Genomic DNA, 25,042 nt, shown 5'->3' on the forward strand with positions numbered 1-25,042 from the left:
ACGGACTTAATTGATATTTACAGAGCATTCCATCTGAAAGCAGCAGAATACACATTGTTTTCAAGCGCATATGGAACATTCTCTAGGACAGATCACATGCTGGGCCACAAAGCAAGCCTCAGTAAATTTAAGAAAACTAAAATCATGTCAAGTATCTTTTCCAACCACAATGCTATGAGATTAGAAATCAACAAGAAATAACTGCAAAAAACATAAACATGTGAAGGCTAAACAATATGCTACTAAACAACCAACAGATCACTGAAGAAATCAAAGAGGAAATCAAAAAATACCTAAACACAAATGAAAACAAAAACATGATGATCCAAAACCTGTGGGACACAGCAAAAGCCGTTCTGAAAGGGAAGTTTATAGCAATACAAGCTTCCCTCAGGAAACAAGAAAAGTCTCAAACAACCTAACTTTACACCTAAAGCAACTAGAGAAAGAACAAAACACCAAGAAGGAAAGAAATCATAAAGAGCAGAGCAGAAATAAATGAAATAGAGACTAAGAAAACAGAAAAGATCAATGAAATTAAAAGCTGCTTCTTTGAAAAGATAAACAAAATTGATAAACCTTTAGCAAGACACATCAAGAAAAAAAGGGAGAGGGCCCAAATCAAAATTTGAAACAAAAAAGGAGAATTGACAACAGACACCACAGAAATACAAAGGATCACATGAGACTACTACAAGCAACTACATGCCAATAAAATGGACAACCTAGAAGAAATGGACAAATTCTTAAAAAGGTACAATCTCCCAAGACTGAACCAGAAAGAAACAGAAAATATGAACAGATCAATTACAAGTACTGAAATTGAATCTATGATTTAAAAACTCCAGAACACAAAAGTCCAGGACCAGATGGCTTCACAGGCGACTTCTATCAAATATTTAGAGAAGAGGTCCAAGAGGGAGGGGATATATGTATACATATATCTAATTCACTTCACTGTACAGCAGAAACTAACACAACATTGTAAAGCAATTATATGCCAATAAAAAAATTAAATTAAATTAAAATACGGAAGAGTTAACATCTATCCTTCTGAAACTATTCCAAAAAACTGCAGAGAAAGAAACACTTCCAAACTCATTCTATGAAGCCACCATCACTCTGCTATCAAAACCAGACAAAGATACCACAAAAAAAGAAAATTACAGGTCAGTATCACTGATGAATAGAGATGCAGAAATCCTCAACAAAATATTAGCAAACCAAATCCAACAATATATTAAAAGGATCATACACCAGGACCAAGTGGGATTTATCCCAGGGATGCAAAGATTCTTCAATATAGACACATCAATCAGTGTGATAAACCATATTAACAAACTGAAGAATAAAAACCATATGATCATCTCATTAGATGCAGAAAAAGCTTTTGATAAAATTCAACATCCATTTATGATAAAAAACTCTCCAGAAAGTGGGCATAGAGGGAATCTACCTCAACATAATAAAGGCCATATACGACAAACCCACAGCAAACATACTCAACAGTGAAAAACTAAAAGCATTTCCTCTAAGATCAGGAACAAGACAAGGATGTCCACTCTTGTCACTTTTTTTTTTTTTTTTTTTTTTTTTTGCGGTACACAGGCCTCTCACTGCTGTGGCCTCCCCCGTTGCGGAGCACAGGCTCCGGACGCGCAGGCTCAGCGGCCATGGCTCACGGGCCCAGCCGTTCCGCGGCATGTGGGATCTTCCCAGACCGGGGCACGAACCCCCGTGTCCCCTGCATTGGCAGGCGGACTCTCAACCACTGCGCCACCGGGGAAGCCCCACTCTTGCCACTTTTATTCAACATAGTTTTGTAAGTCCTAGCCACAGCACCACAGTCAAATGTCATTCAGTTCAGAGCTCAGTTTCCCTCATCAGCAGGACTCCAGACAGCTTACAGTTACAGCCCCAAGTAAGAAATATTAACATCATAATATGATCATTCAGTAAATTCTCCAGAGGGAACCCCAGGCCTAGTAAGGAAAGGACACTTCCGGGCGGGTGAGAGCTCCATTCTGGACCCACGCCAGGAAGCAGCAGGGTCCTTTGGCCTAGGAATCAGAGACCTGGAGCTTCCCTCTGGCCCCAGGCTCTGCTGCCTCTGCTGTAACATGGAGATGCCAAGCTATCCTTAGGCTGTCTCACAGGTTGGAACTGAAGGGCAAATGACGCATGGAGAGTTTTGTGCAATATGCTAGCCGTACAAAGGGAAGGCAGGGTCTGCAGACAAGAGAGGAGAAAGTGGTCTGGCCTGACCAGAGGTGCTGGTCATTTCCACAAGTCCAAGCTGAGCGCCTGTTCCATGGCTAGGACCTGCACTCTCGAGGGATGCAGGTGAGCCCCTGATGACCTGACACCACTAAGGACATGGTTCCAGGCACCACCTGGCTTATCCAGCTCCACCCCCCAGCACTCCACTCTCATTCTGTGTGGTAGAGGAGCAGAAATGAGAAACAGAGAAGGAGGGGAGGTGCAACTGGAAAATCTCCCACCTAGCTGATACCATGGCTGGAATTACCCTGTAATTCTCTGACTTCCAGGCATTACAACTCTCAACTGCTCAATCACACTACTGGAGTTTTCATTAACTTTCTGTGCAGTTTTCTTAAACTTGGCTCAAAATAACCCCTCAGAAGTCTCAGAAATTCTGTCCTGTAAAATTTGAATTCAGGGATTGGCAAATTACAATCGACCCACAGGCCAAATCTGAGTGTTCTGGTGAATGCCGTCTTACTGGAACACAGCCACAACAATCTGTTTACATGTTGCCTAGGGCTATCTTCACACTACAAAGGCAGAGTTTTGTAGTTGTAACTGAGACAGGGTGGCCCTGGAAGCCTAACATACTATCTGGCTCCTTATGAAAAGTTTGCCAAACCCAACTCGTAATTCTACCTGCCTCAAAATACAACAGAAGAGAGTACAGTCCAAACCTGTTAAATAAACTGCTTTTTCTTCAAAGCTGGCAAGGTTTCACTTTAAAAAAAAAATTCTAACAAATCTCACTTTTACAGAGTCAGCATTTTTGCGTGTTGAACAAACCAAAAAAAAGAGTTTTCAGATTTATCATCAGCGGGAAAAGCATATTTTCCCACACAGCCATAAATCTATTATGCTGAACTACTTTACATAAACTCCTCAAAAACACATTGGCTTAAAGCTGAATCCACAAACACACCACTCTTGGCCCCAAAGCAATTTTCTGAAAGTAGAATAAGCTTGAGAGTGGGGCCTAAATAATAATCTTTTACATTAATGTATATTCTATTATTAACACTAAAAATTAAACTACTGCGACAATGCAATTTCTGACCATGTTTATAGAAGTGTATAGTCCTTCCTTATATGAAATAGTTTTCTAACTGTTAGTTTAAATACACTTACAAAACTAAGCTAAGTATTTCCAAATACATGAAGAACCATTCAAAAGCAAAATCAAATATCCAGCTGACACTTTTAAAAGAAAATGGGGTTACTCATGGAGATAAAGGGTGAGGATCCTTTATTTCCCAGCCCTCGACACCCCTTCAGGTTGGTGGATTAGCCCTTCTATAGTCTGAATATGGAGGAAAATAATCTGCACATGGGAAGGGGTAACAAGAGCTCGTCCACCTTCCTTTCTCAGATGTTAGTGCTTTCTCCCTTTTGATGAAATAGGAAGTTGTTCTAAAGTAGGGATAAGAACAAGGACTTTGAGACATGGTGCCAAAAAAAAGAAAGAAAAAGCAAGCTACTCATAAAATGTAGGCTCTAAAAGAAGTTCTATCCCTAAAATATAACCTTAAACCTTATGCCTGTGAGGATAGTTCCCTCCATTGCTGCTATACTTCCTTCAACAAAAACAAATCCATCAGGACTTCACTGGTGGTGCAGTGGTTAAGAATCTGCCTGCCAATTCAGGGACATGGGTTTGATCCCTGGTCCAGGAAGATCCCACATGCCACGGAGCAACTAAGCCTGTGCGCCACAACTACTGAGCCCGTGCTCTAGAGCCCACGAGCCACAACTACTGAGCCTACGTGCCACAACTACTGAAGCCCACGTGCCTAGAGCCTGTGCTCCACAACAAGAGAAGCCACCGCAATGAGAAGCCCACGCACCGCAACGAAGTGTAGCCCCCACTCACCACAACTAGAGAAAGCCCGCGTGCTGCAACAAAGACCCAATGCAGCCCAAAATGAATGAATAAATAAATAAATTTATTTATTTAAAAAGAAAAAATCCATCCATTCCAAGTTTAAAGGGAACAATTTGAGTATTTTGCTGTCATCTTTTCAAATCAGTTGTCACATGCCCTGTTCAGAAAAGTTCTGAAGAGAAAAATAACAAACTTGCCCTGACTGTCTTCACAGGGATCAAGCTCATGTAATGCCCTCTCAGTAAGCCAGTCCTAACTGCGTGCCACCTGCCAGCGAGGAGAACCTGCCCTGGCCCAAGATACAAACCTCCCGGCGAACGACATCTGCAGTTCTCTCCAAGTGATCAGTTTTCCTTTTGGATTTCATTACGCTTTAATAGAAAGTAAAATTCGGTTATTAAGTATTATCCTCCTGAAAATTAATTACACTAGTAATTATCGTGACTATCCGATACCTGTCATACCTGTAGCTGGAAAGCAACAGCATGACTATCCACAATACAATATAACATCATGGATCCCAGAAAGTGGCCCATGAAAATCTGCACATCTAACTAAAGCTTAACGATCCACTCACTGATAGCATGCACATGTAAGCAAGATGTTATAATATGCCTCCCATGATCATCAGCAGGTCAGGTCTTTTTGAAAATCAACCTCAAATGACACTGAAGGTGACAACTCACCTGCTTAGAGTAAGGTGGCGCAAAGCGCTGGGTGTCAGTCTACTCGAAGCAGCCTGAGCGCAGATGGCCCCCACAAAGCCTCGCAGCAACGCAGGAATCACGACAGCCATGGTGCTTCCTGGGAAACAACAAACTGAAAGTTAAAATATTTTAAGGAAAAGTAGGGAAATATCAGACTATCTTAGGGGCCAGTGAAGAAGAGTTTGGATTTTTGTTGCTGACATTATGAGCTGATCTAACAGCAAAACAATTAACTTCACCCTGACAAAATTTCTGCTGCTACATACAACTGATTCAACTGATCTCCACAGCACATACGTATGTAATTATGGTGTTCAAATATCTGTGTTCTCTATTAGTTTCCAAAATCTCTGACCAAACTCATGGGACTAATCTTCTGCTATTACAGATGAGGACAGTAGATTTTATAACTGCCTAATAATTATATTCTGCCCAGAGCACCGCATAAGTCTTTAATATTTCTTGTTAGATAACGTGAAAGGGACAAATTTTCTGAGGTTCACGGCAATGAGAATAAACAACCTCCAACTACATGCAGTAACATAGGTATCACAAATATCACAGTAAATGAAAATGAAAAGTAAATGAAAAGAATGAAATGAAAAGAAATGAAAGAAGCCAGACTCAAAGAAGTCAGTCACACAGAGTACAAAAACAGAAAAAACGAATCTATGCAGTTAGAAATCAAGTTAGTAATTACTCCTGGTGAGGTGCCAATGACAATGTCTTTTCTTAATATGAATGCTGACTGCATGGTTCATTTTGAAAAAAGTTCATCAAATCACAGAGAAGTTTGGGGGCAGTAAAAATACTCTGCATGGTACCATAATGACAAAAGTCATTAAACATATGTCCAAATCCACAGAACATACAACACCAAGAGTGAGCCGTGGTGTTAGACTTGGGGTGATTATGATGTATCAGTGCAGGTTCATCACCTATAACAACTGTCCCACTCTGGTGGGGGATGTGGATGCTGGGGGAGGCGATGCACGTGTGTGAGCAGGGGGTGTATGGGGAATCCCTCTACTAGCCCTCAGTTTTGCTGTGAACCTAAAACTGCTCTAAAAAAAAAATCAAGTCTTAAAAATTCACTGAAGCAGTCCTCTTAGGATTTATGTACTTCTGTTTATATGTTACACTTCAATAACAAGTTAAAAAAAAAAGCCAGAAAGATTCTCCAACATTTCAAATTCTAAAAACTACTGGCCTATCAGGGAAAGCACTGATTGGAAGTCAAATGATACATTTTTTTTGCTTCCTATCGCTCTGTTTTCCTCTGCCAATTTTTAACTATTTCTTTGCCTAAGATGGCCACTTTTAACACATTATATTGGCATATATATCTGTCCTTTCCTATCTCAGTTGGCTTGAGAATAAATGAAAATGTATGTGAACACTCTATTTCCTGAGCTCTTTGGAAGGTACTACATAAATTAATTGTAACAAATACAGTGTTAGAAAAATATTGAAGTGAGGTGTGCTGCATTCCTACTTCCCATTCATTAATTTAGCCCTTCATTTGACAAATATTTATTAAAGCCCATCACATGGCAGGTCCTGGGGATACAAACATGAACAAAACAAAGACCTTAGGGAGCCTACATTTAAAAGACAGAGACATGAAATAAATAAAAGTAAGTAAATTGAGCAGTGATATCAGTCATATGTAATTTATTCAGTTATAACCAAATCATATCAAAAATCCACTGTTTCATAACTAGTCTTTGGACAAGATAAAAGATCTATTTCTTGCCATGCAGCATCACTGTGGATAAACATGCTACTCGCTATTTTTCTCTCTAGTAAATGAAATAAGTATAAGGCCTCTTTCAGCTCATGTAAGACTACTACATGTAGTTTTTCTCCTTTGAATGTACTAAACCAAAAATGGTACATAAATAATTGAAAGAAAGAAGGCAAAACTTACTTTAGAAGTCCATGAGAGTTCAGGAGTCATTAAGAGTACGGCTGGCTGACTGACTGACATGCAATATTCTGGTCCTGCATTTACACTGAGACCTTTGGAATATACACCAGTTGGAACACAGACAGTGTTTCCATATACTGAAATTCTAACAAAGTTCCTGCAATGGCAGAGACAACATATAAGAACGATGTTGGGGAAAATTAAAAAGCACTGTCTCTTAGTGGCAAAAGGAAAGGCTCATTGTAATCAGCAGCATCACCACAGAGCAAGCCGACTCTCAAAGACCCCCTTTCCATTCATTCCTCCTCCTGTTTCCACTTTTCTTGTCTGACTGTCTTGCTGCTTCTCTCTTTCATCTTCCTTGACCGTCAGTCTGTAACTTCTGCTGCTTAGGGTATCCACCCCATGAACAACCAGCTCAATGGCTGGAATGATACAGTTACATGTCACTTGGGGTCAACTTCCCTGATAAAATTTAACCAAAATGTAGGTACATACGGACACCCTGTTCTGCTCAATGTTTTGGACAACTACTGCTACAATAAGTTGTCCTCATCTAAGACACATATTTTAGTGATTATGCTGTTTGAACGGTCTACTGCTCAACTGAACTGGAAAACAAAGAAATGTTAATTTTTAAAAGCTGTTCTCTTTAAAATTCTAAAATCTTGTTTTGTAACAATAGTAACCATGACCAAGAGCGCCACCTACTGGTAAAAAGAAGGGTATTTCATCAAATTGTGTTCAAAGTGCCTTCCAAAGCAAAAGGTATTTAAAGAAAAAAAAACTACCCATATTTTGAAATATGCCCAGTGGTTTTATATATTCAATGTAAGTATTAATTAACTATGGAAAATTAACATATATTAATTAATTTTCAAAACCATACAAAAAAGAATATTCCATCAATGTTTGTATCCTCATAGGCCTTACCTCACCAAAGTTATTTCTAAAACAGAGAAAAGTATCATAAATGCTAAATAAAACATATATCCATTTAAACAGTGAACTGCAAGACACAGATAATTATGACACTATACATATAAAATCCTGAAGATGCTACCAAAAAACTACTAGAGCTCATCAATGAATTTGGTAAAGTTGCAGGATACAAAATTATACCCAGAAATTTGCTGCATTTCTATACGCTAGCAACAAAAGATCAGAAAGAGAAATTAAGGAAACAATCCCATTTACCATCACATCAAAAAAAACAATACCTAGCAATAAACCTACCTAAGGAGATAAAAGACCTGTACTCCGAAAACTGTAAGATGCTGATGAAAGAAATCAAAGATGACACAAACAGATGGAAAGATACACCATGCTCTTGGATTGGAAAAATCAATATTGTCAAAATGACTGTATTATCCAAGGCTATCTACAGACTCAATGCAATCCTTATCAAATTACCAATGACATTTTTCACAGAACTAGAACAAAAAATTTTTAAATCTGTATGGAAATACAAAAGGCCCTGAGTAGCCAAAGCAATCCTGAGAAAGAAAAACAGAGCTGGAGGAATCAGGCTCCCTGACTTCAGACTATACTACAAAGCTATGGTCATCAAAACAGTATGGTACTGGCACAAAAACAGACATGTAGATCAATGGAACAGGATAGAAAGCCCAGAAATAAACACACGCACCTATGCTCAATTAACCTATGACAAAGGAGGCAGGAATATACAATGGAGAAAAGAGAGTCTCTTCAATAAGTGGTGCTGGGAAAACTGGACAGCTACATATAAAAGAACGAAATTAGAACATTCTCTAACACCATGCACAAAAATAAATTCAAAATGGATTAAAGACCTAACTGTAAGACCAGGTACCACAAAACTCCTAAAGGAAAACATAAGCAGAACACTCTTTGACATAAATTGCAGCTATATCTTTTTGGATCTGTCTCCTAGAGCACGAGTCCCCGAGTCCCCAAACACCACCACCCCCCCCACCCGCGGCTCGCACAGCAGGGGGGGAACCAGGTCGCAGAGCAGGAGGTGAGCAGCGGGGGAGTGAGCGAAGCTTCATCCGTATTTACAGCCTCTCCCCTTAGCTCACATTACCGCCTGAGCTCCGCCTCCTGTCAGATCAGCAGCAGCATTAGATTCTCATAGGAGCACAAACCCTACCGTGAACTGTGCATGCAAAGGATCTAAGCTGCATGCTCCTTATGAGAATCTAATGCCTGATGATCTGAGGTGGAGCTGAGGCAGTGATGCCGGCACTGGCAAGTGGCTGCAAATACAGACTATCATTAGCAGACAGTCTGACTGCAGAGACCATAATAAATCAATTGCTTGCAGACTCATATCAAAACCCTATCAGTGAGTGACAAGTGACAATTAAGCTGCATCTGGTGGCAGGCTTTATAGTGGCAAGTGAGTTGCTGTACTTCAATTGTACAGCTGCATCTAGTGGCAGGCTTTGAGTCAGAATCCAACACTTATTTAGTCCACGCGTGGCCTACCCATTATTTTATTTACCACTTCCATTGTGCCTCCTTCCCGCACTGCACACTTGTCTCAGTCGGAGTTTTGGTAAGCCCACAAGCTAACCCTAGCCAAAATGCATAAAAAACAAACGTCTCTGGAGAGCTTCTTTGAAAATGGGGAAAGACCCAATGATGAGACGGCAGAAGACTCTAAGACTGCCAACAGAAAGAAAGCTGGATTTAAAAGAAAATACCAAGAGTCTTACATAATTACAGGTTCATTGCAACAGGTTATTCACATTCTCCAAGCCCGCTTTTGTATAATATGTGGCAACTGGCTATCCAACAAAGCCATGAAACCTTCAACTGCTTCGCCACATGGAGACCAAGCACGCTGCATTGAAAGACAAGCCTTTGGAGTTTTTCAAAAGAAAAGAACATGAACACGAAGAACAGTAGCAATTATTGAAGGCCACCACTTCATCAAATGTGTCTGCACTGAGAGCATCTTTCTTAGTGCCCAACCACATTGCTAAAGCTAAGAAGCCCTTTACTATTGGTGAAGAGCTGATCCTGCCTGCTGCTAAGGACACTTGTCGGGAACTTTTAGGAGAGGCTGCCGTTCAAAAGGTGGCATGTATTCCTCGCTAGCACCATCACTAGATGAACTGATGAAACAGCAGCAGAGGATACTGACACACAATTGTTAGAGAGGATTAATGAGTCACCGCGGTATGCAATCCACGTTGACGAGTCTACTGATGTTGACAACAAGGCAACAACGCTTGTTTTTTGTGCAATATATTTTTCAGAAGGATGTGCATGAGGATAAGTTATGTGCACTTTTGTTGCCAATCAACACCACAGCTGCAGAACTACTCAACTCTTTGGGCTTATCGGGACATATCAGGAAAACTGAATTGGTCATTTTTTAAAATTAATTAATTAATTAATTTACTTTTGGCTGCATTGGGTCTTCATCGCTGTGCGCGGGCTTTCTCTAGTTGTAGGAAGTGGGGGCTACTCTTCGTTGCGGTGCATGGGCTTCTCATTGTGGTGGCTTCTCTTGCTGTGGAGAACGGGCTCTAGGCGCACAGGCTTCAGTAGTTGTGGCACACGGGCTCAGTAGTTGTGGCACATGGGCATGTGGGATATTCCTGGACCAGGGCTTGAACCCGTGTCCCCTGCATTGGCAGGTGGATTCTTAACCACTGCGCCACCAGGGAAGTCCTGAATTGGTCATTTTGTGTCAGTATATGTGCCGACGGAGCACCTGCCACAACTGGACAGCTTTCTGGTTTCACCACTTGGGTCAAAGAGGTCGCCTATGAATGTGAGCCTACGCACTGTGTCATCCGTAGAGAAAGGCTGGTTAGCCGAAAAATGTCACCTGAACTTAACGTTTTGCAGGATGTGATTAACATTATCAACCACATTAAAGTACATGCCCTTAACTCCCATCTGCTTGTGCAGTTCTGTGAGGAGATGGACACAGAGCATACACGTCTTCTCTTACACACAGAAGTGAGATGGCTTTCTAAAGGTAGATCACTGGCCAGAGTTTTTGAGTTACGAGAGCCGCTCCTGAGATTTCTTTTAGAAAAACAGTCACCACTGGCACTACATTTCAGTGACACAGAATGGGTCGCAAAACTTGCTTACCTGTGTGACATATTCAACCTGCTCAGCAAACTCGATCTGTCACTTCACAGGAGAATGACAACTGTGTTCAAGTTGGCAGATAAAGTGGCTGTATTCAAAGCCAAACTGGAGTTATGGGGGTGACAAGTGAACATTGGGATTTTTGACATGTTTCAAACATTAGCAGAGATTTTGAAAGAGACTGAGCCAGATCCTTCTTTCTCCCACTAGTGCATGATCACCTATCTCAGCTTTCAAAAGTGTCTGAGCATTACTTCCCAATCACAAAAGACTCCCGAACCGGGAAGGTATGGATCCGTGACCCATTTGTGAATAAGCCAGGTGAATCGACTTCATCCGTGCTAGAAGGGAATCAACTGCTTGAGATCGCAAATGATGGTGGCCTTAAAAGTATGTTTGAGTCAACTTCAAATCTCCATACATTCTGGATTAAAGTCAAGGCGGGATATTCTGAGATTGCCACAAAAGCACTGAAAAGCCTGCTTCCATTTCCAACATCCTATCCTTGTGAAGCAGGGTTTTCTGCAGGGACAGCAACCAAAACGAGATCACGGAGTAGAGTGGACATAAGCAACACACTTCGGGTGTCCCTGTCTCCCATCACCCCCAGATGGGACCATCTAGTTACATGAAAACAAGCTCAGGACTCCCACTGATTCTGCATTAGGGTGAGTTGTATAATTATTTCATTATATATTATGATGTAATAATAATAGAAATAAAGTGCACAATAAATGTAATGCGCTTGAATCATCCCGAAACCATCCCCCCACCCCACCCCACCCCCGTCTGTGGAACAACTGTCGTCCACGAAACCAGTCCCTGGTGCCAAAAAGGTTGGGGCCGCTGTCCTAGAGTAACAGAAATAAAAACAAACAAATGGGACCTAATTAAACTTAAAAGCTTTTGCACAGCAGAGGAAACCATGAACAAAATGAAAAGACAACCTACAGAATGGGATAAAAAATTTGCAAACAATGCAACCAACAAGGGGCTCATCTCCAAAATATACAAATGGCTCATACAGTGCAATATCAAAAAATCAAACAACCCAATCAAAGAATGGACAGAAGATCTAAATAGACATTTCTCCAAAGACCTACAGATGGCCAAAGACACATGAAAAGATGCTCAGCATTGCTAATTATTCGAGAAATGCAAATCAAAACTACAATGATGTATCACCTTACGCTAGTCAGAATGGCCGTTATCAAAAAGTCTACAAATAATAAACGCTGGAAAGGGTGTGGAGAAAAAGGAACCCTCCTACCCTGTTGGTGGGAATGTAAACTGGTACAGCCTCTATGTAGAACAGTATGGAGGTTCCTTAAAAAACTAAAAATAAAGCTACCATATCATCCTACAATCCCACTCCTGGACATATGTCCAGAGAAAAACCATAATTCAAAAAGATACATGCACCCCAATGTTCACTGCAGCACTATTTACAATAGCCAAGACATGGAAGCAACTTAAATGGCCATTGGCAGATGAATGGATAAAGATGTCATATATCTATATATCTATATATATATAGATATACAATGGAATATTACTCAGCCATAAAAAAGAATGAAATAATGCCATTTGCAGCAACATGGATGGACCTAGAGATTTTCACACTAAGTGAAGTCAGACAAGGAAAGACAAATAACCACATGATATCACTTATATGTGGAATCCAAAATATGATACAAATGAACTTATCTATGAAACAGAAACAGACACACATAGAAAACGAACTTATGGTTACCAAAGGGGAAAGAAGGGGAGGAATACATGTTTGGGATTAACATATACTCACTACTATATATAAAATAGATAACCAACAATGACCTACTGTATAGCACAGGGAACTATAGTCAATATTTTGTAATAACCTATTAGGGAGGAAAATCTGAAGAACATATATACTTATGTATGTATAACTGAATCTCTGTGCTACACACTTGAAACTAACCAACAATGCAAATCAACTATACTTCAATAAAATTTTTTTTAAAAAATAAAGCCACATTCAAAGAATACAAAAAATACAAAAAAAGAAAAAACTACACATATTTTGAAATTTATGTCCAATGGTTTTATATATTCAATGTATTAATTAACTAAATAAAATTAACATATTAATTAATTTTCAAAACCATACAAGAAAGAATATTCCATCAATATTTGTATCTCATGGGCCTTATCTCACCAAAAAGTTATTTTACTTTTAAAAGAGAGAAAAGTATCATAAATGCTAAATAAAACAGATATCCATTTAAGCAATGAACTGCAAGCAACAGATTAAGATTTAAAATGAATGATACTAGTTTCTGTTCAATAGCTACATTCAAATTCTTTAACAATTACTGAGGCACCAGGCACTATTTCAGGTTGTGGAGACACAATAAACAACCAGACACAAGGCCTTTGCCATCATGAGGCTTTTATCACAATGTCTACAACAGATAACAATAAACAGATAATTAACAAGACTCAGATTACAATGAGTGTGATAAAGGAAATAAGAGTGATGAGGTAGGTGGGGGAATATCAGGAAAGGTCTCTCTCAAGAGGCATCAGAGCTGAGACCCGAATGAGGGTAAAGAGGCAGCCAAGCAGGCGTTAAGTGCAGAGCACTGGAGCGAGGCCCCATCACAGAAACAAGCCTGGTGTGGTAGAGGAAGCACAGCCAGTGTGACTGGAGAGCAGTGAGTCAAGGACAGTGACAGGACATGAGGTCAAGGAGGGAGACACGTGCCAGGTCACAGCAGGCCACAGGAAGGGTGTGGACTTTCTTCTAAAGGTGATGGGCAACAACTGAAGGGTTTAAATAAACCAGGGGAGGGACGTGATCTAATTTACATTAAAGGATCACTCAGGCTGCCCTGTAAAGAACAGATTGCAGAGGGGCAAGAGTTGAAGCAGGAAGTTCAGTTAGAAGGCACCAGGCTAAGCGCAGATAGGATAAAACTCAGACAGAAGCAGATGAACATGGAATAGCTTTTGGAATTAGAGCCCTATCACTTGCTGATAGACTGGATGAGGTGTGAGCAAGCAGAGAGAGAAAGAAAAACCAAGAATGCCTCAAAGAGCATGAATGCACTGAGATAAACTCACAGAGCTAGCATGGCACCTGCTGATTTATAATTCTAGGTACCAGTGAGGAAGCACAAGGGATCCTGGCATTTGGTCAGGGGACCCGAGTGGAATACAAGTTATAACAGAGTGCTCGACTCAGAATCAGCAGAACTGGGCTCAGATCTGACTCCTTTCTGCTTTCTGACCTTAGGCCAGTCACCTCTTCCCATTTATAAATGGGAATGACAACACTACCTCACTAGATTGCTGAAAGGAATAAACGTCCGGGGAAATACCTAGCAAGCAGGAGTGTCACTAAAAATCAACCCAAATACGTTATCCCTGCCAAACAATCTAGAGAGGCAGTGGGTTGATATTGCCAATAAACAACTCCTTAGCCTGATCTACAACAGCACTCATAAAAAACAGCTGCTATGACGTAAGTATGATCTAGTTCTAAATTCAATCTCACGCTAAGAATTTTGGTCACTGTTATTTTCCAAATCAGCAGTATTACAATTTAAAAAAAATTATTTTTAAACCATAAATTTGTGATCTCAAATGACTGTATAGCAACTAGTAAACTTGCTTCTGTCATGCTCTCAGAGTCCAAAGATGTTTCATTATATTATAAAATGTCTATTCCCTTTTAGGAATAAATGTAAAGTTTAGTAGTCATTGTGATGTTTTATTAAAAAATGCTGGGTGGCGTAAAATAATGCCTCACAGGATTGGCTACAGTTTTACTTTCCTCAGCACAGGATGAACTCAAACTGGCAGAATGATATGGGAAACCACCTCTGGCCAGACAAGGGATATGGCAACAGACGGCAGGCTGAAAGTGGTACGGAAGGCCAAGGAGACCCCCAAATCTAGGCCTCAAGGGAACCTGCACTGCTCTAGCAGAAAATCTCAGCAGTCTACAGAGTGCCAGGGCTGTTTGTTTAATCCAGCTTTGCTTCAAGCACCATCATATCACAGATGGCACTGAAGGTAATTAAGAGCCTAGTTTCTGGGGTCAGACAGGTCTGAGTGATCACCATAGCTTAATGTCACTTAACCAGCTTTGCCCCTTTTGGTAAGCTCCTAAACCTAAGCCCCTAAAGCTCACGTTTCCCAATGTTGAAGATGGGATTAATGATACCTATACCTCACTGGGCTGTTTCAATGACATGATGCATGTAAACCACTTGGTACAGGGCCTGGCACACAGTGTCAATTACTATTAATAAGTGGCTCATTAATAAGTGGTTCACTCATTTTTCTTTTTCCATTTGAGGTAATACATACTCAAAGAAAAGTTGGAAAATTACAAGGAAATTATAAAGAAAAATTATCCAACGACTCCTGAAACTTTTAGGATTACAAACCTCAATTTTAAGATTCCCCAGCAAATTGTTTTTGATAGATCCAAACTGTTTTCTAAAAGGTCTACCAATTTATAGTTCCGTGAACCAAATATGACAGCACCCATTTCTGTACATTCAAAAATGGCTCACCTTTATTTTGTAGGTACTTATGCTCAGAAGCACTGAAGAACTAAAGTTCCCAACCTCAAAATGATCACTGGGACTACAGAATAAACACTGGATGGAGACTCTCTGTCCTCCTCTCTCCAAGAGGCTACCTGGGAAGTATCCGTGTCTGCAAAGATTCAGGGAGCAGCCTCTGAGCTATGTGGGCTCTGAGCTATGTGGGCTTTCTCCTTTGCTCAGAGCAGAACCATCCCAGTTAACCCTCAACAAGTTTAGCAAATGTTTCCTAACTCCTGGGTAGATCTCCAATTAGGCAAACTAGAATGTTGGTGAAGCCTCTGAAATAATCTTCTACTAATCCCTTTAACATAACTTCTAAATTTTCTCCCAAAGATTCCTCTGCCTTTAGGTTTTCAAGCTTTAGAAGGGCTAAACCAGGTGGAACTTCAGCGTGCACAAAATTGGTAGCTTCATGCAAACGTCGGAGTACGTGTACATAAATAAGCATAAGGATGTGTACATGTGTATATTATGCATATTATACAAATATAAACTGAATATCGTATATGTGATTGCTGAACCAAGTAAAACTCGTAATTTCCAGGCAAAAGTAGAATGTTGGATCTGAAAGGAATCTTGTAAATCATCTCTAATCCAACCCTCTTTCAGTCAGAAGAGGAAATAAGGCCCAAAGAATGTAAATGTCCAGCCCCCAGAGTTAGTTCCCAACGGTCATCTTCTGAGCCCAGATCTGCTTCTAAATAGTGGTTTTCTCACAGCATTCCTTCTCTACCAAGATTTGAATAAATGCCTAGTAATGGAGCAATATTCCCATGAAACCCCGTTTTACCAAGACAGGCACTAGTACTGCTTTCGAGACAAATCACTTTTTATTTGCATTTCCCATTAAGGTATACAAAGGCCTCATGGTAGTAACTCTGCATGCTGATGCCATTTCTTTTACAAAGAAGAAACTGTGGTTCACGCAAGTTAAGTAATTTGTTCATAGGCTTGGGGACAGACAGGCTCTTCATTTCCTAGGTGTGTGATTTCGGTCAAGATACGTGACTCTCTGTATCTCAGTTTAAAGATTAATAATATGGAATAACATCTAAAGTCCCAGGGTTGATGGAAGAACTATACTTAGCGAAACACCTGATTGTAGTTATATAATATTATCAATACATGCTTGGCAAACACAGGACTAGAACTCAACCTGCGTTAACAGATCTTGCTTGGTCCTTTCGACAACACAATTTAGGGCATTTGAAGACAATCTAGGGTGAGGAAGAGGCGGGGATGTACCTGAATAGCCGAGTGCAGCCAGAACTACGAGCTACGCGTCGCCCAGAGCTCACGGTCACTCGGTGAAATCACTATTCCATGGGAGCTTTTCGTCAGTCACCGGGGAGGCACGGAGGGACGTTCCGGAGTCCGAGCAGTTCCCGCCGCCACTTCAGACTCACAAAGCGCGCCCGCTTTTCCGCAGCGTCGCCGAGGGGCAAGGTCGACGATACCTAGGCCGGCCGCCGCCCGCTGCGGGGTCTGGTTAAGGCCTCTCTAAGGCCCGCGGACGTGAGGCAAGTAATCAACCCCTCAATAAGGAACCTCCAAGCCGCCGCCACCTCTGGGACTCAGTTCCCAGAGTAGGGACAAGCTCCGCCCCCGGCGACGGAGAGCTTCCGGTGTTCCCCCACGTGACGCAGCAGCCGCGCGAGCGAACCTCACATATTATTGGTCGCTGCCGTCCGATGGGCGGGGCGGGGCGCGACCTCCCGGAGCAGCCACCTCCGTCCGCCCGTGTCTCCGCCCCCTAGCTCCTCCATCTCCATGGTGACCGCTACCCGGTCACCCATTTGACCTCAAACCCTGAGTCGCGTCATTGTCTCTGAGCCGGAAGCGGTCATTCCTGCGCAGGTGCACGGCGACGACGCCCGGCTGGGCCGGCGCCTTAGAAGTTGGACCGGCCCCGGCCTGGGTCGGACGGTGGAGGTGATAGACATCTGCTCGCCCAGTAACGATGGCGGTGTTTCACGACGAGGTGGAGATCGAGGACTTCCAATATGACGAGGACTCGGAGACGTACTTCTACCCCTGCCCGTGTGGAGATAACTTCTGCATCACCAAGGTAACTCGGGGACCCGCCCGGCGACTCCTCGGAGCAGGCGCGCTTTCGCTCTGCCGAGTTCCTGCCGCCGATCCACGCGGCTCATAGTTATCCACGCCCTTTTTTATCCGTTTCTGAATTCCCCCAAATTTGATACTCCGCGCTGTCGACGGCACTTGGTTCTGGCCTTTAGTCGGGCCGGAGCGGGGAGGGGAGGGTGTGGATGGCGCCATCCTTCCCAACTTAAGCTTCCACTTCCTGGGATACTCCTTTGGAGGAAGGTATGTGTTTTTGTCTTCCCAGGGGTTTTGAGGCGACTGAGCCTTGACTCACCCTCCTGGGTGTTTATCCCAAGTGACGCTTCCAGGGAAGAGTGGGGCTGGCATTTCTCTTGGAAGATGCTTTTGGTCCTCACATGCCTTGTGGGGAGGCCAGCCTCAAAGGAGCTTGCCCACAGAGGTGGGAGGGTTTGGGAGAAGGAGATCGCCAAGAGAAGACTTTGCTGACGGTGCGGTGTTCGATTTTGTTATAGGAAGATTTGGAGAATGGGGAAGACGTGGCAACGTGCCCTAGCTGCTCTCTCATTATAAAAGTGATTTATGACAAAGTAAGGAGTCAGATTTTAAAAGGTGGGGGAGGGTTGCAGGCACCTAGAATAGTCTGCCTGTGATAGGTAGGTGCAGAATGTTTTCTAATCTTGTGCTAGGTAAATGCTATGTTTTTTAAAACAAATTTTTAAAACCATTAATAAGCAGCTGTATAGTAAATTAAAATTTTAAAAGCTCAACTTGATTAACTCTTTTAGCTTTGGAGAAGGCAATAAAGAAAACTGTTCTGTATCTAGTGAATATTAGGATTACTTATTAAATAGAGGAAAATAATTATAAAGATTATTTAATTGACAGTGTTTATTCCTCCCTTATTTAATAAGCAATTAAAATTGTTTAGAGCTCTTGGACTTATTTTGAGGGAACATTTGTATAGTATCTCTTACCTGGCTTATACATCGAGCTCTGCATTATCTTGTTTGAGATGTAAGTCATAGTTGCAATTTTACAATTTTCATTTTAGTCTTTAGTTGTCCTGCTGTTTTCACCCAAGGATATTGACAATAGAAAACAAAATAAATGCCCACCCCAACTTTTGGTCAGTACTTTGAATGGAGTCTTAACTTCATAAGAAGCTTAACATTCTTTTCTCTGGGTTTTGGTTTTTGTTTTTGTTGTTGTTGATATAATTGTCATATAACAAAGCTTAACATTCTTAAGGATGAACTCTAAAATGAGTATAGGCAAGGTGGGGGAACAAGGCACATACCTCATGACATAAGCAGGCTATAATTTAGACGACACTTAAGAGGTTTACTGATTTATTCTTGCATTTAAATGTGTTCTGGAACAAAAAGAAAACAGGGTAAGGGTGAGCGGGAGTGCTGGTATGAGAAGAGATTGCAATTTTAAATCGGGTGATCACGTACTGTAGGCTGTTTAGTAGCATCCCTGACCTCTACCCATTAGATGCCAGTAGCACCCCGCAGCATGTCAACCCAGAATGTCTCCACACATTGCCAAATATCCCCAGAGACAAAAACAACACCTCCTCCCCGCTACTGCTCGAGAACCTTGTGTTAGAGCAGGAAGGCACAGGGCCATTTTAAAGAATATGGAGCATCGTGTTGGTGGTGGACCATAAACTCCGAAGAACACAGTGGGAGGGTTCCAGGTGCTGGGCAGGAGTCAGAAATCAATAGGGACAGAATACAGGCTGATCCTTATGGGGATCAGACTGCAGGAGATGAGGGGTAACCTGGGAGGCAGAGGTTTCTTGGGCTGGCTGGTGTAAGCCAGGCTAAATCATCAGAGATTGAACTTCATTTACAAAATAGCTAATTTGCAGATTATCTATGTTGGGAAACATAAAGAGCTATCCCTTTAGTTGAAAAAAGTAATTACTTTGAAGAGGGCAGGTATTTGAGTGACCAAATATTGAAGTGGAGAAGTAGTAGTGCAAATAGTAATTAATACAGAAACTTAAAAGGTGTGATGTCTGTTTTATAAATGTGATTTCTGAGAAATGGGTGCTCTGTAGTGACGAGGGACATGTTTGTTTATAAGAGGCATTAAATATGAATTCAGGACTAAAAACTGATACATTTTTAAGATTATGATTCTGCTGCTGGCATTGACTCATTGAACAAGAATGAAGTGATAGAGCAAAGGAAAAACTTAGATTAGCAGAGCTGGATTGATTCTGTAACAAAATGAGTTTATCTTTGATGCATCTGTGACACAGACACTCCGTGATTAATATAATTTCTTGTTCTGTCTTAGGATCAGTTTATGTGTGGAGAGACAGTCCCGGCCCCTTCCACCAACAAAGAGCTAGTTAAGTGCTGAAGCAGACTTTAGGATTCCAAAGCCTGAATTTTGGGGAATGAGCCAAATTGGAAAAATCAAATGCAAAGTCACTGGCTTCTTCATGGGAACAGTCATTTTGTAGTTTGGTGTTCCATAGAGTGTGGATTCTTTCCATCGGCTGCCAAGTTCATCTCCAGTTGAAGAAGCAAGTCCACCACATGACATACGCGGATTTTGTGCCAAAACTTTGAATTGGATGGGCTCTTAATTTTCCATCCGAACTTAAAAGAAGATAATTTCAAATCAGTGCTTTCTTTCACTCAATTTTGTTATTTTTATATCTTACACATAATTACTTCATTATCTGACAACAGCTTCATCTACCTCAAAGTCATTAGGATTCTTTAATTTTAAAAAAGATTTTACTTTTAGTTGGTTATTAAGATTATTAAATCAGCCCTTTCTTTGTAGTTTGACATCAGCTCTGCTGTTCTAAACTGAAGAAATCAGTTGCCTTCAGTCAGTCGGGGACTGTACCTTCAGTTGGCCAGGCCAGTTTTCAAGAGCTGGCCATGAGTCAGATGTCTGTGTTCTGTTAAGCATGTCATTTCCATTATACTTCATACACTGGGTTCTGGTCATGGTGTTAAAGAGAAAATATACTGAGCTCACAATTTGTCCAGAGTTAAAAGGTAGTGAGTAAGAAGAAAAGTCAAAAAGTGAAATGATCAAAGAATATGGAATTTCCTTATCAATATTCTGCATGTTCCTTGAAAATCAGGACAAGATAAAAAGAAAAACAGCCAAAGAAAGTGAAATTGGTAAACGGAGGAGAGGAGAAAAATATGCCTACTTTTAGTAAATTAACTGCTTGAGTGGTTACAGAGCAAGTAACATTTCTGAATCTGGGTTCTTGTGTGTGTATTTGTTTTTAGATAAGGCTAAGGAAATTTCACTCTAGGTAGGGGTTAATGTCAAGTCTTCATGGCTAGCGGCCCTGCTTTCAGCATTACCACCAAATCAAGTTACTAGTCCTAAAAGGTAAAGCTTCCACAGCAACTCTTGTATTTGCTGAGGAGGAACTTAAGAATGAGATGCCTGTTCCAATTAAATATGCCCCTGAGGGCCCATCTAATAAGCCTCTATAAGCTGCAACCACATCAGACATTCACTCTTGCCCTGGAGAAAAAGAAACATACAAAGATAGGCTATCGGTCTTCCTTTGCTACAGCCCTGAGAATAGCAAGAAATAGAACCACTTGCACAGAAATGCCAAAATTCCCTTTATATACACACCTCTGCTGTGTGTACATAAAGCTAAACTCACCTATGTCTGGTGGGTTGCTCTGTAAATGGCTTCTGCAGTTAGAAAAATAGCTTGCCAGCATGTGAGCATTTTATTACTAACTGATAAATGTGCAGCATACTCACTGGGGGTTTAAATTAAAACAGGCCAGTGGCCTTTTTTCCCCTGCCAACAGCATGGCTATGTGAAGCCATTAGGCTGAGACATAAATCACCAAAAACTGTATGCCAGAACTGCTTGGTACATTATGTGAAGCATATGGCGTGTTGATATGTTGAGAAATCTCATCGCTGTTTGGGACACTGACACCCCAGAAGTAATCCACAGTTGCTTTGGAACGAGTGACGGCTCAGGTGAACAGAGCAGGGTGTGTGCTGACTGGTGGGGATGAGCTACAGAGAGAAACGAACTGTCCCATACTCAGATCTGATGGTTTCGTAGATACTGGTAACTGATGATGAATTTCAAACAAGAACAGACATCCCTGATGTCACTTACACTGTGAGCGTAGAAGAGCAGGAAGAAAAGTTGCCCAAGTCCAAATGTCCCAGGAGAAAAGCCAGCACCACTGGCGATTGGTGATAATGTGATAACGGGAATGATTTCATTCCAAAGCAGCTGAGTTGCTAAATCTGTTAACCACAAAAGAACACATCAGGATTTAATCCTGTGTTAAGCAGAAAGTAAAACCAGGGTCTGACAGATACGACTCGAGTTCAGTGTGGTGTATATGCCTTGTTTAGCTTCACAGACATTTCAGAGACCCTCTGAGGACTGAGTTGTAATCCAGGCTCTGTCTCTTGCTGCCTTGGTAATCTTTGGCAAGACCAGTGGATTCCTCATCCGTACAATTAGGAGACTGGATCAGGGTATTTCTAAACTCAGTACTATAATTTCAGGCTTCATAGTTTGCAGGAGCTGGAATGGTAATTGAAACCTTTTTAAACTAAACACGGGCTGAAGATGAATTACAGAGAAAGACACTCCATTCTTCAGTAACTCCATGTCAAAGGATTCTGCATATACTTTAGTGTACACAGTCAGAAACCTTTTTATCGGAAAGCACCCAACATTTTTGACAACTGTACATATTAATTTATTACCAGAATAAATTGTATTGGCATGCTAAATAAAGCCAGATTATTTACATCCATTTGTTTTCATGTAGTTTTTTTTCCCCTAAATACGAACATTATGTATTAAAAGGTTATAATGTGATTTTTATATGAGGTAGAAATCTTTAACCCGCTTTAGAACTTTGTAAGGTTTCTGTTGTGGACAGTACAGTTTTTAAGTAGGAAAGAAATTGCCACTGTTTCTACTGTTTGGCCACATGGGTTTCAGTTCTGGATTTTTATTATTAGTTGGAAAAAAATAGCTTTGAAGTAAGCGGCAGAAAGGCAGATACAGTTGACTGTAAGTAATTCAGTTTATTGCTGGGAAGGAAGGCTGGTATTTAAGACTGATGATCAGTTCTTACAGTGCTTTGAGAGCCCAGCTCTAGTTAGGGCACAGTTTGAATCTCAGTTCCTCCACTGTGATCTTGGACAGGTTTCTTTTTGTATCTCTATGTCCTGGAATGTGAAATGTAGACCATAATAGTACCTTTTCCCCAGCATTGCCCTGTGGATTCCTTCATTCAGCAAAGGTCTGTGGAGTGCTTGCCACATGGTGGACACTAAGTGAGGAAGACAGGTTGGTTTCTGCCATCGTGGAGCTTCCTTGCAACTAGAAGAGAGGAAGTAAGAGAACAGGCTGTGTTTAGGGCCCAGGAGGAAACAAACCATGTGATGTGATACAGGTGCCTTTCTAAAGAATAGATGAAAGGCTTCTCAGGTCTGGCACCTTTTCTGAGACCTGAAGGATGAGAATGAAGCAGCCTTGTGAAAATGATTACATTAGCTAATGACTAAAACATTTAGCACAATGCCTGTCATACGTGCAAAAACAAAAAGTTATCTACTCTAATACCGAAAGGAATTCATTGTTTTGAGCACTGACAATATTATTAGAATAAATACGAAAAGTGCAAAGTATTGGACACCCTTTGCCCACACGTACTGAATCTCTCTGGGCTTGGGTTTTGACAAGCCCTCCAGGTGGTTCTGATGCAGCTAACGTTTGAGAAGCACGGGTTGAGCACTGGCGTTCGAACTTGGCAATGCACTAGAACCACCTGAGGAGCTTTTAAAAGCCGTGCTGCCCAAGAGAGGCTGATTTATTTGGTCTAGGTGCAGCTTGAACGTCAGGAATAGTACAGTCTCCCTTGTGATTCTAACGTGAAGACCAAGCTGAGAACCAGTAGACTCAGCTGGAAAAGAAAATTCATAATCGCAAAGTAAGAAGGATCCAGTTTTTTCAATGGTCACACCTTGTTTGCACGTGAAACAGGTGTGGGCTCATTCGGCCACTTGCTTTGTGTCCAGACATACAATCAGCCTTAACAAGTGACCGCAGAGCCCAAGCTGGGCTAATGACCCCAGTGGGAGAGCCCCAATCTGGGTAGCCCCCTAGCTGCGCCCCCTGCTTAAACAATCACATTTTCCCAGAACTCACTCTGGCTGCTAATTACACACCTTACAGAAGTGACAGCTTCTGCATGTGTAAGTAATTAGGATTGCTTTAACTCCATTCCCTACTTCCTACAAAGCAAATTGCTCATGATTGCATACTACATTGGGAAACCATTTTACAAATTATTCCTTCTTAAGAGTTTAAAACAAAGGACACATGAAAGGGACTTCCCTGGTGGCGCAGTGGTTAAGAATACACCTGCCAATGCAGGGGACACGGGTTCGAGCCCTGATCCAGGAAGATCCCACATGCCGCGGATCAACTAAGCCCGTGCACCACAACTACTAAGCCTGCACTCTAGAGCCCGGGAGCCACAACTACTGAGCCCACATGCTGCAGCTACTGAAACCCGTGTTCCTAGAGCCTGTTCTCGGCAACAGGAGAAGCCATGGCAATGAGAAGCCTGCACACCACAACCGAGAGTAGCCCCCGCTCACCACACCTAGCGAAAGCTCACATGCAGCAACAAAGACCCAACGTGGCCAAAAATAAATAAAATAATTTATATATTTTAAAAAAGGACATATAAAAAAGAAATCACAGTTAAAAATACTAGCTCACAAAATTCTTAAAATGGGGGAGGGATATCCAAGGAAGGCAGCCATCTTGGTCCTGGCAAACGAGGGGTATTTGATGGGGCAAGGGGTTCCATACGAAGTGACTCCCAAATAGAGGTGAATGTCTAGTAAGGGGTGGGGCATCTCAGTATGTGGCACAGAGCCCAGGCACTCCTTCAGGGGGTCAACACTTGGGACTGAGACTGGCAAGCAGGACCCAGTCACTAGGCAAAGATTTGGGGCCAGACTTGATTTTTAGAAGGGAATTGAGCTCTTTCCTGTACGTTTGGGCAAAGATTAACGCCAAGACTGAGGGTGCGGAAGAGGGGAAACAGACTCTTAATGGGCACCACCTGTGTTCTAGGCTCTTTCCATGAGGGCGGGACAGGGCACCCAGGGACACCCCAGAGGGCATTGGGTCCCAGTCTACTATCCCAAATGGCAGAACCTGAACTATTACTGTAGCCAGCAGGTATCTCTGAACTACCAACTGGTGATGATGAAAGAGTGAACTGGCGAGGGTGGGGGCTTTGGACCATTTAATGAGATTAAGTGAAATAATACACGTAAAGCAGTGAGCACAGTGTTTGCCCATAGTAAGAGCTCAATAAAAAATAGTTTAATCGTACTTATTTTTTGCTCTATCAGAAATGACCCAAGACTTACGGTCTGAGGAACTTGCCTGAATTTAAAGGTTAAGACAGCACAGAACTCAGCC

General features: G+C 41.7%; 2 protein-coding genes across 4 annotated transcripts in view; one reads left to right on the plus strand and one right to left on the minus strand.

The window, feature by feature from the left end:
- The window catches only part of OXNAD1 (oxidoreductase NAD binding domain containing 1), a 55,434-nt gene extending 38,343 nt beyond the window's left edge, over window positions 1–17,091 (minus strand). The window contains exons 1-4 of one of the 2 annotated variants that reach the window (XM_032630497.1): window positions 16,729–17,090; window positions 6,785–6,941; window positions 4,834–4,951; window positions 4,455–4,518 (exon numbers count right to left, since the gene is read on the minus strand). In XM_032630497.1, coding sequence (XP_032486388.1) covers window positions 4,455–4,518; window positions 4,834–4,943 — 174 coding nt within the window. In that variant the 5' untranslated portion in view covers window positions 4,944–4,951; window positions 6,785–6,941; window positions 16,729–17,090. Of the gene's footprint in view, window positions 1–4,454; window positions 4,519–4,833; window positions 4,952–6,784; window positions 6,942–16,728 lie in introns of both variants that reach the window. The other variant, XM_032630496.1, reaches the window with a different exon arrangement.
- Window positions 17,092–17,302: 211 nt separating this feature from the next.
- On the plus strand, window positions 17,303–22,346 carry DPH3 (diphthamide biosynthesis 3). 2 transcript variants are annotated; one of them, XM_032630498.1, is made up of 3 exons: window positions 17,303–17,551; window positions 18,063–18,137; window positions 19,861–22,346. In XM_032630498.1, exons 1-3 carry the CDS (start codon window positions 17,444–17,446, stop codon window positions 19,924–19,926), a joined length of 249 nt encoding a protein of 82 aa, XP_032486389.1. In that variant the 5' UTR covers window positions 17,303–17,443; the 3' UTR covers window positions 19,927–22,346. The 2 variants fall into 2 exon arrangements, with proteins under 2 accessions (XP_032486389.1, XP_032486390.1); XM_032630499.1 differs by lacking the exon at window positions 18,063–18,137.
- Window positions 22,347–25,042: the final 2,696 nt, after the last annotated feature.

This window comes from Phocoena sinus, chromosome 4 (assembly GCF_008692025.1).
Source record: "Phocoena sinus isolate mPhoSin1 chromosome 4, mPhoSin1.pri, whole genome shotgun sequence".
Lineage (NCBI taxonomy): Eukaryota > Metazoa > Chordata > Mammalia > Artiodactyla > Phocoenidae > Phocoena > Phocoena sinus.